We start from the raw sequence: 15,516 nt of genomic DNA, 5'->3' as shown, positions 1-15,516 counted from the left end.
TTACCCTTAAAGTGACAATACCTAATGTCCCGAGGAAGCACAAGAATACCCTCCCAAGGGAAACCAGACTGGACTAATTACTAGAAAATATCCTATATGAAACAATCCTGCATTGATGTAGAAGATCCAGTAGGCCCTCTACATTTCTATGAGACAAAACCGTGCACCATAGTACTGGTTCTTTCCCCAAGACTTTGATGAGTGAGAAGAGACTGGAGGTGAGACATTTAGCTATGGAGAAAAGGATTTTCTGAGAACAGAGTTGGGGATTTAGTGGTGTCCTAAGAGCACCAGGGAAGATTTATTATGCAATATTGAGGGCAAGGGTTGACTGGCAAATGTCACGGATCCATAGGAGGAACCCTTCAGTGTGCCAGACCTCCAACTGATCCTACTCTTTCTTCACAGTAGGCCACACAGCCTCATTGCCTCCAAGACTGAGCCTCTTCGCAGGCTAATGCACCTCAACATGTATTTGCAGTGACACCAGGAGGCTTTTCCAAAACAGAGTAGGACTTATTAGTCAACTGGAACAAAGCATTGCAAGTCCCTAGGTTAGCCTAGAGAAAAAGGTTAAGACATAGTCCATCTGGCCAAGCCAGTGCTATCCACCAGCCAAGCTGCTCTGGATTCCATTTCAGGGTCTCTGTCCCTTTGTCAGTCCCAGGTGAGAACTGTCTGGCCTCTTCCAAAAAACAACTCTTATCCCCATCCTGTCGCCTCTCAGGCAGAGCCATGCTGAGTTCACATACCCCACCTGCTGGAGTTGCCTGCTGTCAATTGTTGATTGTTCAGTTGCTGGGGTTTCTCATTGTCTCTCTAAATCCTCCATTGAGCTGGGACGGTTTCAATCAGTTTTTTAAATACCCCATTCTCTCCACCAAGACCCAAGGTGTGTCTCACACCCCGCATGTCTCCTGTTCTACCCCAAGAGCAGGTCTAACCCTTTAGCAATGCCAAGTGCAGAATTCATAAAAAACATTACATAACATTTCTACTTTTTCCACAGCAAGAAAAGCCAAAGTAAGAGAAAATGGGCTCAAGTAAGGCCACATTTATTTGTTGAAAAGAAGCTAACCCTAGATGGAACAGAGACTAAAGGAAGATGGGGACGGGACAGACAGATGCATTGCCAAGGACATAAAAAGGGACTGGACTCTGCAGAGGTGATGTTGGAGAAATGGTCTGAAGTAAATGGGATGAAATTCAATAAGGACAAATGCAAAGTACTCCACTTAGGAAGGAACAATCAGTTGCACACATACAAAATGGAAAATAACTGCCTAGAAAGGAATACTGTGGAAACAGATGTGCGGGTCATAGTGGATCACATGCTAAATATGAGTCAACAGTGTAACATTGTTGCAAAAAAAGCAAACATCATTCTGGGATGTATTAGCAGGAGTGTTGTAAGCAAGACACGAGAAGTAATTCTTCTACTCTCTTCTGCACTGATGTGGCCTCACCTTGAGTACTGTGTCCAGTTCTGGGCACCACATATCAAGAAAGATGTGGACAAATTGGAGAAAGTCCAGAGAAGAGCAACAAAAATTAAAGGTCTAGAAAACATGACCTATGAGGGAAGATTGAAAAAAAAAAAAATGGGTTTGTTTAGTCTGAAGAAGAGAAGACTGAGGGGCAGACATGATAACAGTTTTCAAGTATATAAAATGTCATTACAAGGAGGAGGGAGAAAAATTGTTCTCCTTAACCTCTGAGGATAAGACAAGAAGCAATGAGCTTAAATTGCAGCAAGGGCAGTTTAGGTTGGACACTAGGAAAAACTTCCTGTCAGGGTAGTTAAGCACTGGAATAAATTGCCTAGGGAGGTTGTAGAATTTCTGTTATTGTCTAACCTGCTCTTAAAAATCTTCAAAAACCCGTCAGAGATGGTGTAGCTAATACTTAGACTTGTCTTGAGTGCATGGGACTGGACTGGAAGACCTCTCAAGGTCCCTTCCAGTTCTATGGTTCTATGTTGTTAAAGATGGCAGAGCTTTTACCCCCCCAGAGGCAAATGAGCAGAACTGGAGGTGGAAGAGAAAGAATGGAGCAAGCACTTAGAGCACTAAGGCTGGGGAAGAAAAACTTTGTTATTTAGTGGTGCAAAATTTTGCACAATACACATCTTGCACACATATTTCAAATTGGATGTATGGGAAAACTCAGATGTCAGGACCTATGTGTAGTATAACTGTAGAGTTTGCAGTGCATGTGAAACTACATCAGGTGATCGGGCACACAGCCATAAAGGAAAGCCATACCATAAGCACTGCCGGTGATGCTGTTGGTGGGGATGGCATGCTTCCCATTTTGTGTTACTGCCCGAACAGGTAGTTGGTGTTGTCCAATGGTCACTGGAGTTGCCTGCTGAAGGATGGTAACAGTTTGCCCTGGGACACCTTGAGCCATCTGACTGGCAACTGTTTGAATGACTCGACTGGCAGTGGGTATTGTGGCAAACGCAATTGTTGGTTTCTCATCCATGCCTGTTTGGACATTAAACAGAAAGGAGAATCATTCACCATGAGTAGGCTTCATTTTCATTAATATGCTAGCAATAATACATACCCCAAGATTAGACAAAATGAAAATACCCAAGCACATACAGCCAAAGTATCCAGACACAACCAAATCATTTGTGTTTGATAAATCCCACAAATCAATATCTCATGGGAATGGGAAGCATCATTTCTCAGGTCAATGCAGAGGAGTCTCAGAGTAACACATTTGGGCTCCAAAATAAGAAGGGGTTGAGGACATGGCTGACTGGTATGGGCCTGATCCTGGGAGACGTGAAGTACCCAGAAATCTTTATGCAGGATCAGGCTCTCCAGGGAAGACTGACTCACCTAGCTCATTAGAGAAAGAACACTGCAATCAGTGATATAAGCATGGGGAAGGGTTACTACCTATGAGGAACAAATGGTTATTCTGAAGCATTTCAAGACATCCAGTCATGATTTTTCATTAACTCCACAAGTTTTCTTACCTTACCTAAAACAAAAATATCTACACAACTATTTACCAATGTCAGATATAGACTTCCTCTAGGGCACAAGCAGGCCAACTAAGAAACAAGGTTATAAACATGTCATTCTGAGGCATAAAAAGGTTCTCCCCATCGTTCTTTTCCTTATCTGCATGTTACTACATAACATAACATGGCATGGATACAGTCTGTGAAAACTAGACTATGAGAGTTCCCTGCCTGTACATCAACCACCCTGAGCCTCAGCTAACCACAACAGGGAAGGAACCATAACAGTATCAAACAGCCCAAGTGTTTGTGGAGTTAGGGACAGCTTGCTCTCATGCCTACACTTGGGTGAGATCACAAGGGAGTGGAGAGGAAGCAGTCCCCTCCAATTTTAACCTGCCTTCGTGCACAACTTTCAACTAGCTGTGAAGGATAGGGGAAGGAACCAGCAGAAAGGGGGCAGTGCCTGGACTGATGCTGCTGTTTTAGTGTGGCAGTGTTTAAAACCTTCCTCCTCACTCCCCCACCTTAACTGATCTGCTCAACAGGCAGGGAGAAGCTGCCAGGAAGCCTCAAGGAGCAACCGTGTCCCTTTGCTGGCCAGCCGAAGGCTGCAACTGAGATTCCTCTCTGCAGCTGACTCAGCGCATTGCCTGACCTCTCCAGCCAACTCTGAGAGGAGGAGAAAAGGAGTGATGCCTGCCCAGGCAGGCAGGAAGTGAAGAAGCTGATTCAGTAGGACCACCCCAGCATCCCCCTTCTCTTCCCCATCTTAACATTAGAGAAACAAGGGAGACATGGCAGAACAGGAGAGGAGAGCTCGGGCAAGGTATCAGAATGTCGGAATGAGGAGTGGAGCTGGGGAAGGAGGGGGAAGAGGATCTAGGGATGGCAGAGGGTCAGAGAGACAGAAACCTGCTCTACACTAAGAAGTTAGGTCAACCTGGCTACATCTCTCAGGGGTGTGAAAAATCCATACCCCACAGCGACGCAGTTAAGCTGACCTAACCCTCGGTGTAGAGTGTGGTAGGTCGGCAGAAGAATTCTTCCACTAACCTAGCTACCACCTCTTGGAGAGGTGGATTGCCTAGCCAACATGAGAACCCCTCCTGTCGGCGCATGTAGCATCTACACTGAAGTGCTGAGGCTGTACTACTGTACCGTTACAAGTGTAGGCAAGCTCAGAGATTGCTGCTGGGAAGCCTGGAGAAGCACAGAGGGGATCTGGTCAAAAACTTCAGGGGAGTTTGAAGGTGGTCAAAAGCAAGCCAACACCAAAGCAAATGCTGAGTGTCCCATATTATTATTGGGGAGGGTCTTTATCTCTCCCTCTCCTCTCCATTCCAGCTTGTAAGCAAATAAATCACTCTTCTGCACATAAACACTCAATGAAACTCACTGTTCTTATTGTGCTTGTACAAATGTACAATAATATAATGCAATTATGAGAAAGGCTGCAGAAAAGGAGGTACTGCCCAAGTGAAAGCAGACAGAGAATGATCCTTTTATAGAACATTAGGTATTTTCAGGGTTTAGTTCACTAAGGCCAGAGTTGCCAGTTTGAAAAGATATAAAGTGATCCTTATAATAATTGGCTTTTGAGGAATCTTCTAATCACAAACACTATATGCACTTCTACAAAACTCATTTCCAGAGGCTTACACCTTTCCTCCCTTGGAATAAATTTTACATACCCACAGAAAAAGGACACAGAGTCTCAATTACCATTAATGTCACCTTGAAACAAACAGCTTCAGCCTTCAAAACAGAAAAGCATACCTTGGGATGGTGGGAGTTTTGTTTGGGACAGAGATACCTTTTGGTAATTTACCCAATTGATCAGAATGGGCCTCAGTCCACAAGCATATTGTAGGGAAACACCAGAACTAGAATAAATATTCACAGCCATATATGCAGCTTTGGTCACCAGTAAAATTCTAGCTAGATTTTTACTAACTAAAGGCCACACACGGCTCAATTCTCCTGCTTACTGCTAGGCAGACCTAGTGCAAAAGCTCTTACCCAGTTTAAATTGTATCTTATGACTGACCTCTTTTGTCAAGGGCTAAACACCCAGGGAGTGCAATAGGTGTGCAGAAAAACCCTACAAGTCCGGACAAATCTTCCTTTGTCAAGTAGGGAGGGAAATGAAACAGACTACCTCGATGATCACCAGCCAAATCCAACACTGTTCCTGTTGCTTCATGAGCACCGCTTGCTGGGCCCGGATTTGTCAGTATGTATCCGTTAGCGGAGCTTGAGGAGGAAGTTACAACCCTGACCATTGTAACAGTGGGAGCTTGCTGCACTACATGGATTGCATGACCAGAAGGCTGTTGAGAAGTCACTATTGGCATGTAAGCTACCGGCTTTGCCACTAGAGTGGATGGCCGGGGAGGAACAGCCATGATCACCGGCTGGGCACTGACAGGTGATCCTGAAATGGAAGAGATATGCATATTAGAGCACTCATTTTCTTTGACATTTCTAATAATACATCATGCTGAGCAGCGCAGTATTTGCAAAAGAATTAAAAAGTTATTCAGACAACATTCAATCTTGTATTTCCTAATTTTTGAGTGGCTGGCTATGCAATCTAAACATTTTGAGTGTAGTTTTTGTATGCAATCTGTGTACACACAGTGCAGGGTTTTAAATGGGTTGCACAATCATGGGGTTCATACAGACCTAACATCACCACCCAGCAGTTTCACCTTTCCCAGCATACGAGTGAAAAACTCAACCTCTGCTTTTTAACTTATCAGGTCACATGGAACTCTGGGTGCAGACAGCAGCCCCAAAGAGCAACCAACCTAAACAGCTGAAGAGGAGTGACGACAGATCCAAATCCCCATTCAGATTGACTCCCTCCACTCCCCATCCCATTGCCATGAAGCTGAAGCTAATAAGAAAAAGAGACCGTCTAAAGCTATATAGCCACTGGAGGCTGGGGAAAGGGTAAGTATGGAGAGATGAGGCCTTTATTTGAAATACAGAACACCCTCCCACCACAATGAACATACTCTCCTGCAAAATAGGGACTACATACCAGGCGCACTTTGTGAATATCGATACTCTGGAACAGAGGCTAACTTTGACGCAAAATCATGTTCATGTGGAATGGGTGAGCCCTCCCTGGACAGGCACTCTGGAGTCTGTAGGCCACTAGAGTGAGGGGACAGCAGGCCGGGATGAGTAGGAGAGGCAGGGGCACTCCTGAAACACAAACCAGTGCAAACAGAGTAAAAAGAATACATGCTGGCCAATAAAGCAGTAGCAGAGAACCAAAAGGCATCTCCAAAATCTACTGCCTCAATAGATTTCAGAGTAGCAGCCGTGTTAGTCTGTATCCGCAAAAAGAACAGGAGTACTTGTGGCACTTTCCTCTTTTATATTCTAATGCAAATATTAAATGAAGTGCATTGCCCCTGTTGAAATGAAGAACAGGATGCATCCGAAGAAGTGGGCTGTAGTCCACGAAAGCTTATGCTCTAATAAATTTGTTAGTCTCTAAGGCTTGGTCTACACTAAACCCCCAATCGAACTAAGGTACGCAACTTCAGCTACGTGAATAACGTAGCTGAAGTCGACGTACCTTAGTTCGAACTTACCGCCGTCCAGACCCGGCAGGCAGGCTCCCCCCGTCGACTCCGCGTACTCCTCGCGGCGAGCAGGATTACCGGAGTCGACGGGGAGCACTTCTGAGTTCGATTTATCGCGTCCAGACTAGACGCGATAAATCGAACCCAGAAGTTCGATTGCCTGCCGCCGAACCAGCGCGGTAAGTATAGACAAGCCCTAAGGTGCCACAAGTACTCCTGTTCGTTTTGCCTCAATAGAAGAGCTTCTATTCTTCCACAGCACTAAGAAACCATTCTTGTGCTGTTTCTACCGTCCTACTTCCTCCAATGAAGCCAGAAGCATGGCATCTTTGCAGCAATGCCACTCTTAGTAGGGCGAAATCTGAATCTAAATGGGCACATTCAAATGGATTTAAAAAAAAAAAAAGAAAAAAAAGATACGTTTTGGTTGGTTGGTTTTTGTTTTTCAATCCTGTTTTTGACAGTCCCTTGATTAGTACGTGCTACAATTTAAACAAAACATGAAACGTTTAATATGAGAGTTTTTCTGATCTTCTGTTATGTGGGGGATGAAGCCAAGGCTCCTCTCCCACTGTTTCTGTCCTGAGAGAGGGAAAACAGTGAAACTCCACTACGTGCTGCCAGTGCACAATGTACACTGCAGAAATGTATTTCTTGCTAATTTTAAGTAACAGGAATCACAGACTTTATTTGCAATTATAGCAGATACAAAGTTTTCATGCAAATGTGATCTTCAAGTTGTCAGGATGACAAAGGTTGGGAATTCTCAAGATTACAAGCACCATTAAAGAGAGTCACTGTTCATAAACCCAGGGACCAGCTACAAGCACTGCATTTCCCCTCTGACCAGGGAAAGTAACCAGGCTTAAATGAGAACACTTTGACACTCTGGATTGAGTCATTAGAAAAGTTTAAGAGTACAAAGAACACTGAATCCTCAAGCAATTACCACCACAACACTCCCAAACCCAGCTAGCCAAAGCAACAAAGTTTTGAAGTCACTCCTAGAATCCCTCGTCAGTACACTGGACTAGCAGCCTAGCATAAATATTTTAGCAGAGAGGTTTATGGATTTCTAATTCCTGGGTCTTTTAAGTTATTTCTAACACTATACTCACTGGGTGTAATGTTTAGCTGTAGGATCTCCCTGAATAAATTAACTAGATATCATTGAACTGGTGAGGGATCCTGACTTTATTTGCATTCATTTTAACACACACACACACACACACACAAAACACCCCCCCACACACACACACACACACCTTCTATAAAACAGAACTGTATTATCTACGAGACTCACATTTTCCTTAACATTCAATAAACAATATCCTTCTCTCTCACACACCCTATTGTGGATGCCACCTTTTTATTATTCATTTTCCCTTATTTTCACCCACTTTTAGACAAAATTTGGTCCCTGCAAGAGCAAAGGGTACACTGCACTAGCTAGAATCAATTAGTCCAGACAGTCTCTGTGCTCAGCTTCTCCTCCACACCCGTACCACTGGCTGAGACAGTTTCATTTAGTCCCATACCACATCCCTTCAACTCCATTGCTGAGAATCATGTCAAATGATGTGATGTTCTCTGAAAGAGACTAGTTTAAATACCACAAGTGATTTCTCCTACGACCTAATCCACATGTGGACCCAGCTCTTCAGAAATGAACAGCAGGGCTTTGCACAGTAAGCCACTTACTCCTGTGAGAACAGTTCTGCATCACTATGAAATGACACCAAAACAGATTTACAGATTTAGAATAAAAATAAAAAGGGACCTGAACTTACCTGGAGGAGAGGGGCCCAAAAGGGGTTCGAAAACAGGACACCCCTCTCTGTCTCCGTTTTCGGAATGCCTGTTCGACTAGCTTGGCTTCTGAGGCAGGGTCGATTCGCCAAAAGGAGCCCTTTCCGGGCTCCTCCTGGGAGCGTGGAACTTTGATAAAGTAACGGTTCAAGGAGAGGTTGTGCCGAATGGAGTTCTGCAGGAAACAAGGAATGAGTTGATTATTATGCAATGTGGAAACACCAAAGACAGACAAACTAGACTTCACAGACCAGAAGAGTAACATCCATCCCCTTCAGAATCTCTGCCACAAACAGTAACAAGCTACCCAGCTACCAAGACTCACAAGGGGAATGGAAGTGATAAGAAAAAAATCTGGCTACGTAAGTTACAAATACAGAGTTTCCATTAACTATGGAGGAAGATAGGTTAGCCTGGCACTGTACTGTTACCAGCCCCTTAGAAACAACTCCTAGAACCAGTGAGGGCAGTAACTCTTCCACTGCAAGATATGGAAGTGGGGGCTTTGGAAAACCATAAACAAAAGAGATGTGTATTGTAAACATCTAGAACACACTTCAAAAATGGCCTTTTTGTTTTCAAGTGGAAAACTGCCAGGCCTGGCTGCACTGCCTACCAGCAAATTGATCACATGTGCGAACATGAACCACTAGAGGCCACACCACATCACAATAATCATAAAGCAGGCCAGTACATTTTTTTAGACTGACTAGATATTGGGAGGGACCCATTAGCTGTCTGGCACAGACCTAGCACTGTAGGGTGCTGTAGAGATTACCCATCTATAGGAACAACAACAACAACTATTTCTCAGGGAACAGTCCTATCACTGACTAGGTTTAGCACCGCTATGTTGCAGGAAAGGCACAGTGAGCCCACAATTGCATAAAATCATTTCTAATTCCTCTTCCTCCCTCCCCCATTTTTGTGCTTCTCTAGCAGCTTTCAAAGACCAACAGATGTGCTTTACAAAACAGAGCCTTACAACGCTGCTGGTAGGGAAGAAAGGGACATAGAGAGACCACTTCACCCATCACTGAAATGCAGCAGTCTCTGCAGTACAATGCAGCAGCTGGTTAACAATGCACGGTAACACTGTGGAGCAGGGTAAGGTGGGAAGTGAAGAATTCCATTCCAACTGATCGGGCAGGGGAAAACTGGGCAGGCAGAATGTACTTATTCTGATTATACTGTCAAGTGCGATCAGCCATGCTGCTCCAGCCAGCTGTGGATAGTGGAATCAGCAGCTGCCCGTGACTCTCCAATACATCAGTGTTGTGTGCCTGGAAGTGACAACACCCAGTTCAGAGGTGTGGCACTGGGAAAGGGCGAGTGTGGCTGAAGCCCTGGCTACTGACACATTAAAACTGACACTCACGCAGCTGAATATCCAAGTCTGACATAGCATTATCAGCTATGGACAAATTGTACAGAGAAGCCGGTGAGATTTCCCCAATAGTATGCTATGCACAGATGTGCAACACAAGGGGTCAGCTTGTGGTTGTCAGACCCTTAGCGCTCCATGATGGTATCTATAGTAGAGTGACCATACTCTGGGAAAGGAAAGCAATAGTCGTAGAGAGCGGGAGGGTTACTGTGATTAAAAGCAGGGAGAACACAGAATTGTAGACAGCCATGCTGAAGTGGTGCAATCGCAAAGGGAGAGGTCCGTAGAGCATCCTTTTCCTAAATAACTGGACACAGTCAAGATTTTTCAGGGGTCAAGGAAGATTTGAAGAGAGATAGATATGGGGTGAGAGCAGAGGAGATGAGACTGATGAAGTGGCTGCTGGTAGCAAGGGCATGGAAGGAAATGAAAATGGGGATGACAATCATGTCGGAGATGTCTCTAGAGATGCAGGCGTGGTGGATGACAAGAGTGGTAAGGATGGGCCTTAGAAAACCAGAGGCCCCTGAATGTTTCCGTAGAATAGCCTTTACAAACACTGCCCACAAACAAAGTTTAAGTGAGGTTATTAAACTGATTATTCCCTAAATTGACTGGAACAGCTTCCCACTACCCCAGTGCCCTGATCCTCACCAAATGTGTTTCCTTTTAGGATAAGCACTTTAATAGAAATTTCAAAATTTGTAGGTGTCAAGAACTCACCTGCCAGCCTTTGTCAGCAGTCCTGTAATATGGATAATGCTTGGTGATGTGGGCATAGATCCCACTTAGTGTTAATTGCCTGTCTTGGGCTGAAGATATGGCCTGCACAATTAATTGAGCATAGGAATATGGTGGTTTGGACTCATCCTAAAAGAGAGGACACAACAGGGGAAGCTTAATTTCAGGAGTAAGGATTCTTACGCTGGAGTTTACACACAAGCCAGATACTAAATGCCTTCTAGATATAGGTTTCAGAGTAGCAGCTGTGTTAGTCTGTATCCGCAAAAAGAAGAACAGGAGTACTTGTGGCACCTTAGAGACTAACAAATTTATTAGAGCATAAGCTTTCGTGGACTGTAGTCCAGGCTGTAGTCCACGAAAGCTTATGCTCTAATAAATTTGTTAGTCTCTAAGGTGCCACAAGTACTCCTGTTGTTCTTTTTTCTAGATATAGCTAAACTTTCTACCAAACAATATTTTCGGTTGGAAAAAAGTTCCAAAGGTTTGCTAGGTTTTTTAAATTTTCCACCCAGTTCTGCTTCCAGCACTAGCACCAAGCATGACTTGGTCCTGCTCCACCATCTCCAGGAGAGACCCCTCCTTTCTAGAATTTGAAGAAATTCACTAGAAAGGTTTATTTCCAGTTCCTCACATTGCTCCATCAGTGCATCTCCACCAAGAACAGCCACCCTGGTTTAGGGGAGAATTCAATCTTCATAGCTATCCAGTATTGTGCTCCCTTGCTAGATCCCAAACCTAGCATTACCAAGAGAGAAACTACAGCTTCAAGGTAGGTATCAGGGCACTTCATCAAGACTGAATTCCCTCCTTATGTTTGTTATGTTTTTAAAAGCGAATCCTCTCTACACTGCTCTCCTCACCTCTTGTCCCTGAACTGCAGGCCTGTGTATTCTGCCTGAGTTAAACAGCAAGCTCTTCAAGGCAGGGACCCTGTCTTTTATTCCCCAGTGTATTTTACAAAGTGTTGTGTACATCTGTGGAGCTGTTAATTAAAGAAGAAAAATAAAACTCCTTGGTTTTAATACTCTTCCAATATATAACTTCTTAGGGGAAACACCTGCATGTCAGGCTGCATGGTCCATCAAAAAAGGCAGAGATTCCTGTAACTTGACCTTTTAAGTGAATGCAGAAAATAAATTTGGGAAGCTAACCTAGCGGTGATATCCAGGAGCCAGTGACTGACACGGAGGGGGATGACCCAGTGACCCTCAGGGGTGTTAAGTATCCCAATGGAAATACGTAACACACATGTACAATGGATAAATTATCTTTCGACTTGTTTAACTACAGTACACTGCCAGGCCTGAAAACCTCCCCAAGCACTGCTGGGCAGATAATGTTTCTCTGAACCTTTGGGCTGTCCCCGCCAGATGTGTCTGCCTGCTGCTCTGATGCTGCTTTCGCTGCGTACTCTGCTGCCAGCTGCAGGTCCGAGGTAATGTTCTGAACAAAGCGATATCCTGAGGATCCAGCGCCACGTGGACTGGCCGGGCAGGAGTTGGGAACACTGCAGGGGGTAGAGAGGAGACAGAGACATCCATCTCCAGTTATTTATTAACAGCAACAAGTGTACAGACAACTCCTACCATCCAAGGATTTCTAGGCAATTGGCGAACAAGAATCTACATCTCTGAGAAGTAGGTAGGTACTGAACAACTTTCTCCACATGGGTTAACCCAAAACTTAGAGAGGTTGAATGACTTGCCCAAGATCATGAAATAAGTCAGTTGCAGAAGTCCTAACTTGACTTCCAGAAGTTCTGACTTCATTTCACCTGCTGTAGTCACTAGACAACACGCCATTTCAAAGCATGAAGCAGGATCACTCCTCTGTGAAGCCAGCATGGGACTCCACTGAAAACCAAATATTGTATCAGAGTTTGTCTTTCTGGAGTAAATAAGTTACACAAGTAATTAAAAGCCTTACTCTTCAATCATAAATCTGGCCAATACCATTCTCTGTCTAAGATATAGATGTTGATCGCTTAACTTCTCTACTTAAAAAGACTACTTATTTTTTACAGTATCACTGTTAAAACCATAATGACAGATGCAACACTGGGTGCATCAGCACTGGGCTTTAGAGGGCTGTTCAACAACACAAAGGTTAATGTCAAGTAGCTAAAACCACAGCAACCTCTAAAGGCCACTTATCTCCTTAACCTACCAGCATACAAACCCTACTGACAACCAATGGGAGTTGCAGATACAGGTAGAGTGCCCTTCAGATCAATGTTTTTGCAGATTGGTTAGGGGAAAGAAAAATAACTAAGAGTTCTAGGACTGCCACAAGATGGCACTTTAGGAACAGTTATGAAATAGGGAAAGCCACACCAAGACTGGTATAAGGTTACAAATAAACAACGAAGGTGGGTCTATAGTCTGCAGCACCACTCAGACACACGAGTACATACGGCAGGATGAGAATTAATTAGCAAAACTAGTCTGGGGAGGGGGTCGTCACACATTCTTGATTTGTGGGAACAAGACTGCTTGGCAGGTGAGATGGCGAGTCTGAAGCATCATTCATGTGTTGTCCCTTCTCTCTCCAGGGCTGAGCAGCACAGTGAAATGGACCACAGTCCAATCACAGGATTACCTACTTCTTTCCCATTAAAGTACACTCAGAATGATCAATAAGAAAGAGGAACGATATTTAAATATTTACCTATGGAGATAGAGGATTTTTTTTTATTGTAACTGCATTAGAGGAGAATGGAAAAAGACGCCTAGTCCCCTGTAGTGGGCTTAGGTACTGCTGTCACAAATGATTCTCCTCTCAGCAAAATGGCCACCAACAGCAGTAAATTTAAGTGCCAATTATAAAGAACAATTTTCAAATGCAGCTGTCAACATAAACTGAAAACTACTGCTTCTCACTCCTGCTTCCTGAAAATGGACGTGTTGCTAAACTCAGCATTGGGCTGATTTATTTTAACAATGGATTACAGAAAGTTTCCTTGGGATAGGAACGAACACACACACACACACACACACCCCTCAAAGTTTTCGACAGTACAAGGTAACTCAAGGGTGACCTCTCCTGTCGCATCCATTCTGAATCCTACACTCAACAGGAACATCACCATTCAGAAGCTCAGTCTGAAGCTTTTAAGGAGCAAGGTGTTTTTGGTGAAGGACCCATGGTTATGAAACTCCTGACCCCAGAGACCAGGATAAATTCTTGTCTCATCTCTGAGTGCAATTTAAGACGCAACTCTTTGCTCATGCCTTCCCCCAATAAAGGAGGCAACCAAATGGCCCCCCTGAATAGCTTCTTCCTGGCATGATCCACAGAAAGAAGACTTAATTAAGGGAGACAAGAACGCTCATTCCCAAGCAGCAGTAGTGCGTCTTTTAATTGTTGCATATGTGATTAGGATTGTGGCAATATGCAGACGAGAAAGAGATTAAGGATTAAGAGTTGTGTCGATATTGCTAACCATTTGGGATCACACCACATCAGTATGCCACAAACAAAACTGTTAAAAACCAAGCCAGAGAAGAAGTGGAGAGACCAGAGCTCCTCCAATCAATCTGTGCACTTTAAAGAGGATGCATCTTTTTTGTGCTTTTACTAAGACGCGGTGTAATTTCAAGGCTTGTACGCAGAATGCTCATGCCGTTCAGACAGGTAACGAATTGATTCTTGAAGATAAGCAGAGAAAATGTCGCTCCTGCTGTTCAGGTTTGGGCTTCTACTGGTTACATTTAAACTCATGACCATCTTTATAAAAGCCATCAAGAAACAAATTTGCAGCTTCCGCGGCATTTTGATTCTTAACAGAAATAAATTTTTTTTTTTTAAAAGACTAGCAATACCTGGCCCCCGAATTCAGAGAGAATATCTTGTCATCTCAACATTGTACTAAACTGGGCTGTGCTTGCAAACCCCCTTCAGAATAAAATGTTATTAACTCTAAGGAAACTAGCCAGCTCCACCGTGGATGTCACAGGAAATTATCCAGTAGTGGGGGTAACCTGGAGTGGCCATGGCGCTTGGAAACTTGGGGGAAGTCACTATTCCCAACCTGCCTCTACCATGATGGGACCCTTTCCTCCAGACAAACTTGCCACTTCTCAACAGCTCCTTTAGGCCAGGGAAGGCCAGTCACATTCAGAGTTGTGGGTGGGAGAATCAGGAACATGTAACAAGCTCAGAGCTGCTCTTTGCAGGGGGCCAGAGGCACTATCAGGTAAAGCAAGCTCTCAGCTTACTTTTGGGGAGTTCCCGTAGTGCTGCTGGAGCTGAAGGGGCTGAGAAAACAAGAAATTTACAACCGAGGAAGGAGGAGGAACTCATGTTGCAAAGAGGGTGGGAAGATAAGAGGGGGAGGGGGAGAGAGAAGGTTTTGGGTACGTCTCTGCAGCAAAACAAAAAAACCCTGCAGCAGTTGACCTGGGCTCTGAGAGACTCTCTGTCACTCCCCCTCTCCCTCCCCCCATGCAGACATACCAGCATGGACAAGTGTCCTAAGGGTTAAGTCAAAATTAGAGTTCAGTATAGTTTAAAGCAAACACAATGCAGTGACTTGTCGATTTCCTAGAGTTCCTGGAATTCTCCTCACTACCCCCCAACAGCAACAGGCCAGGGGAAGCGTGGAATTGCTCACACCCTAAATAAAAAAAAAAAAAAGTTCCAGAGATAAACAAAGGCTATTTTCCCAAACATATAGCTGTTCGTATTATAAGACTGATGCAAACAAAAACAAAAAAAATCCCCAAAAACCCAAAGCCATGTGGTCTAGGATAATACTGTGCAGGATATAAATATTTTGTTAAGCAAATACTACAAAAAACACTGGATCTATTTTAATACTACTGTAATTTTTACTGATAAAACTACAGATAATAGAACTTGGCACACTTTAATCTGGCTCAGTTCTACATTTGGCCATTGCTACTGAAGAAAATTTGGAATACACCTCTTGGGCAGTAGAATAACTCTTGTAGCTTTCATTTCAAACCATTTCAGAAATTGATATGCGAGCTACA

General features: G+C 43.9%; 1 protein-coding gene across 6 annotated transcripts in view; it reads right to left on the bottom strand.

Moving 5' to 3' along the window:
- FOXK1 (forkhead box K1) overlaps positions 1–15,516 on the bottom strand; it is a 69,006-nt gene that overhangs the window by 6,663 nt on the left and 46,827 nt on the right. For 3 of the 6 annotated variants that reach the window (XM_042853126.2, XM_065560149.1, XM_065560148.1), the window contains exons 3-8: positions 11,873–12,029; positions 10,502–10,648; positions 8,373–8,566; positions 6,030–6,196; positions 5,031–5,417; positions 2,265–2,489 (exon numbers count right to left, since the gene is read on the bottom strand). In XM_042853126.2, the coding sequence (XP_042709060.1) occupies positions 2,265–2,489; positions 5,031–5,417; positions 6,030–6,196; positions 8,373–8,566; positions 10,502–10,648; positions 11,873–12,029 (1,277 nt within the window). The remainder of the gene's footprint in view (positions 1–2,264; positions 2,490–5,030; positions 5,418–6,029; positions 6,197–8,372; positions 8,567–10,501; positions 10,649–11,872; positions 12,030–15,516) is intronic. The other 3 variants (XM_005289197.5, XM_042853127.2, XM_065560147.1) reach the window with 3 other exon arrangements.

Source organism: Chrysemys picta, chromosome 10 (assembly GCF_011386835.1).
Source record: "Chrysemys picta bellii isolate R12L10 chromosome 10, ASM1138683v2, whole genome shotgun sequence".
In the NCBI taxonomy this organism is placed as follows: Eukaryota; Metazoa; Chordata; order Testudines; family Emydidae; genus Chrysemys; species Chrysemys picta.
This window is presented reverse-complemented; position numbering and strand designations above follow the sequence as displayed.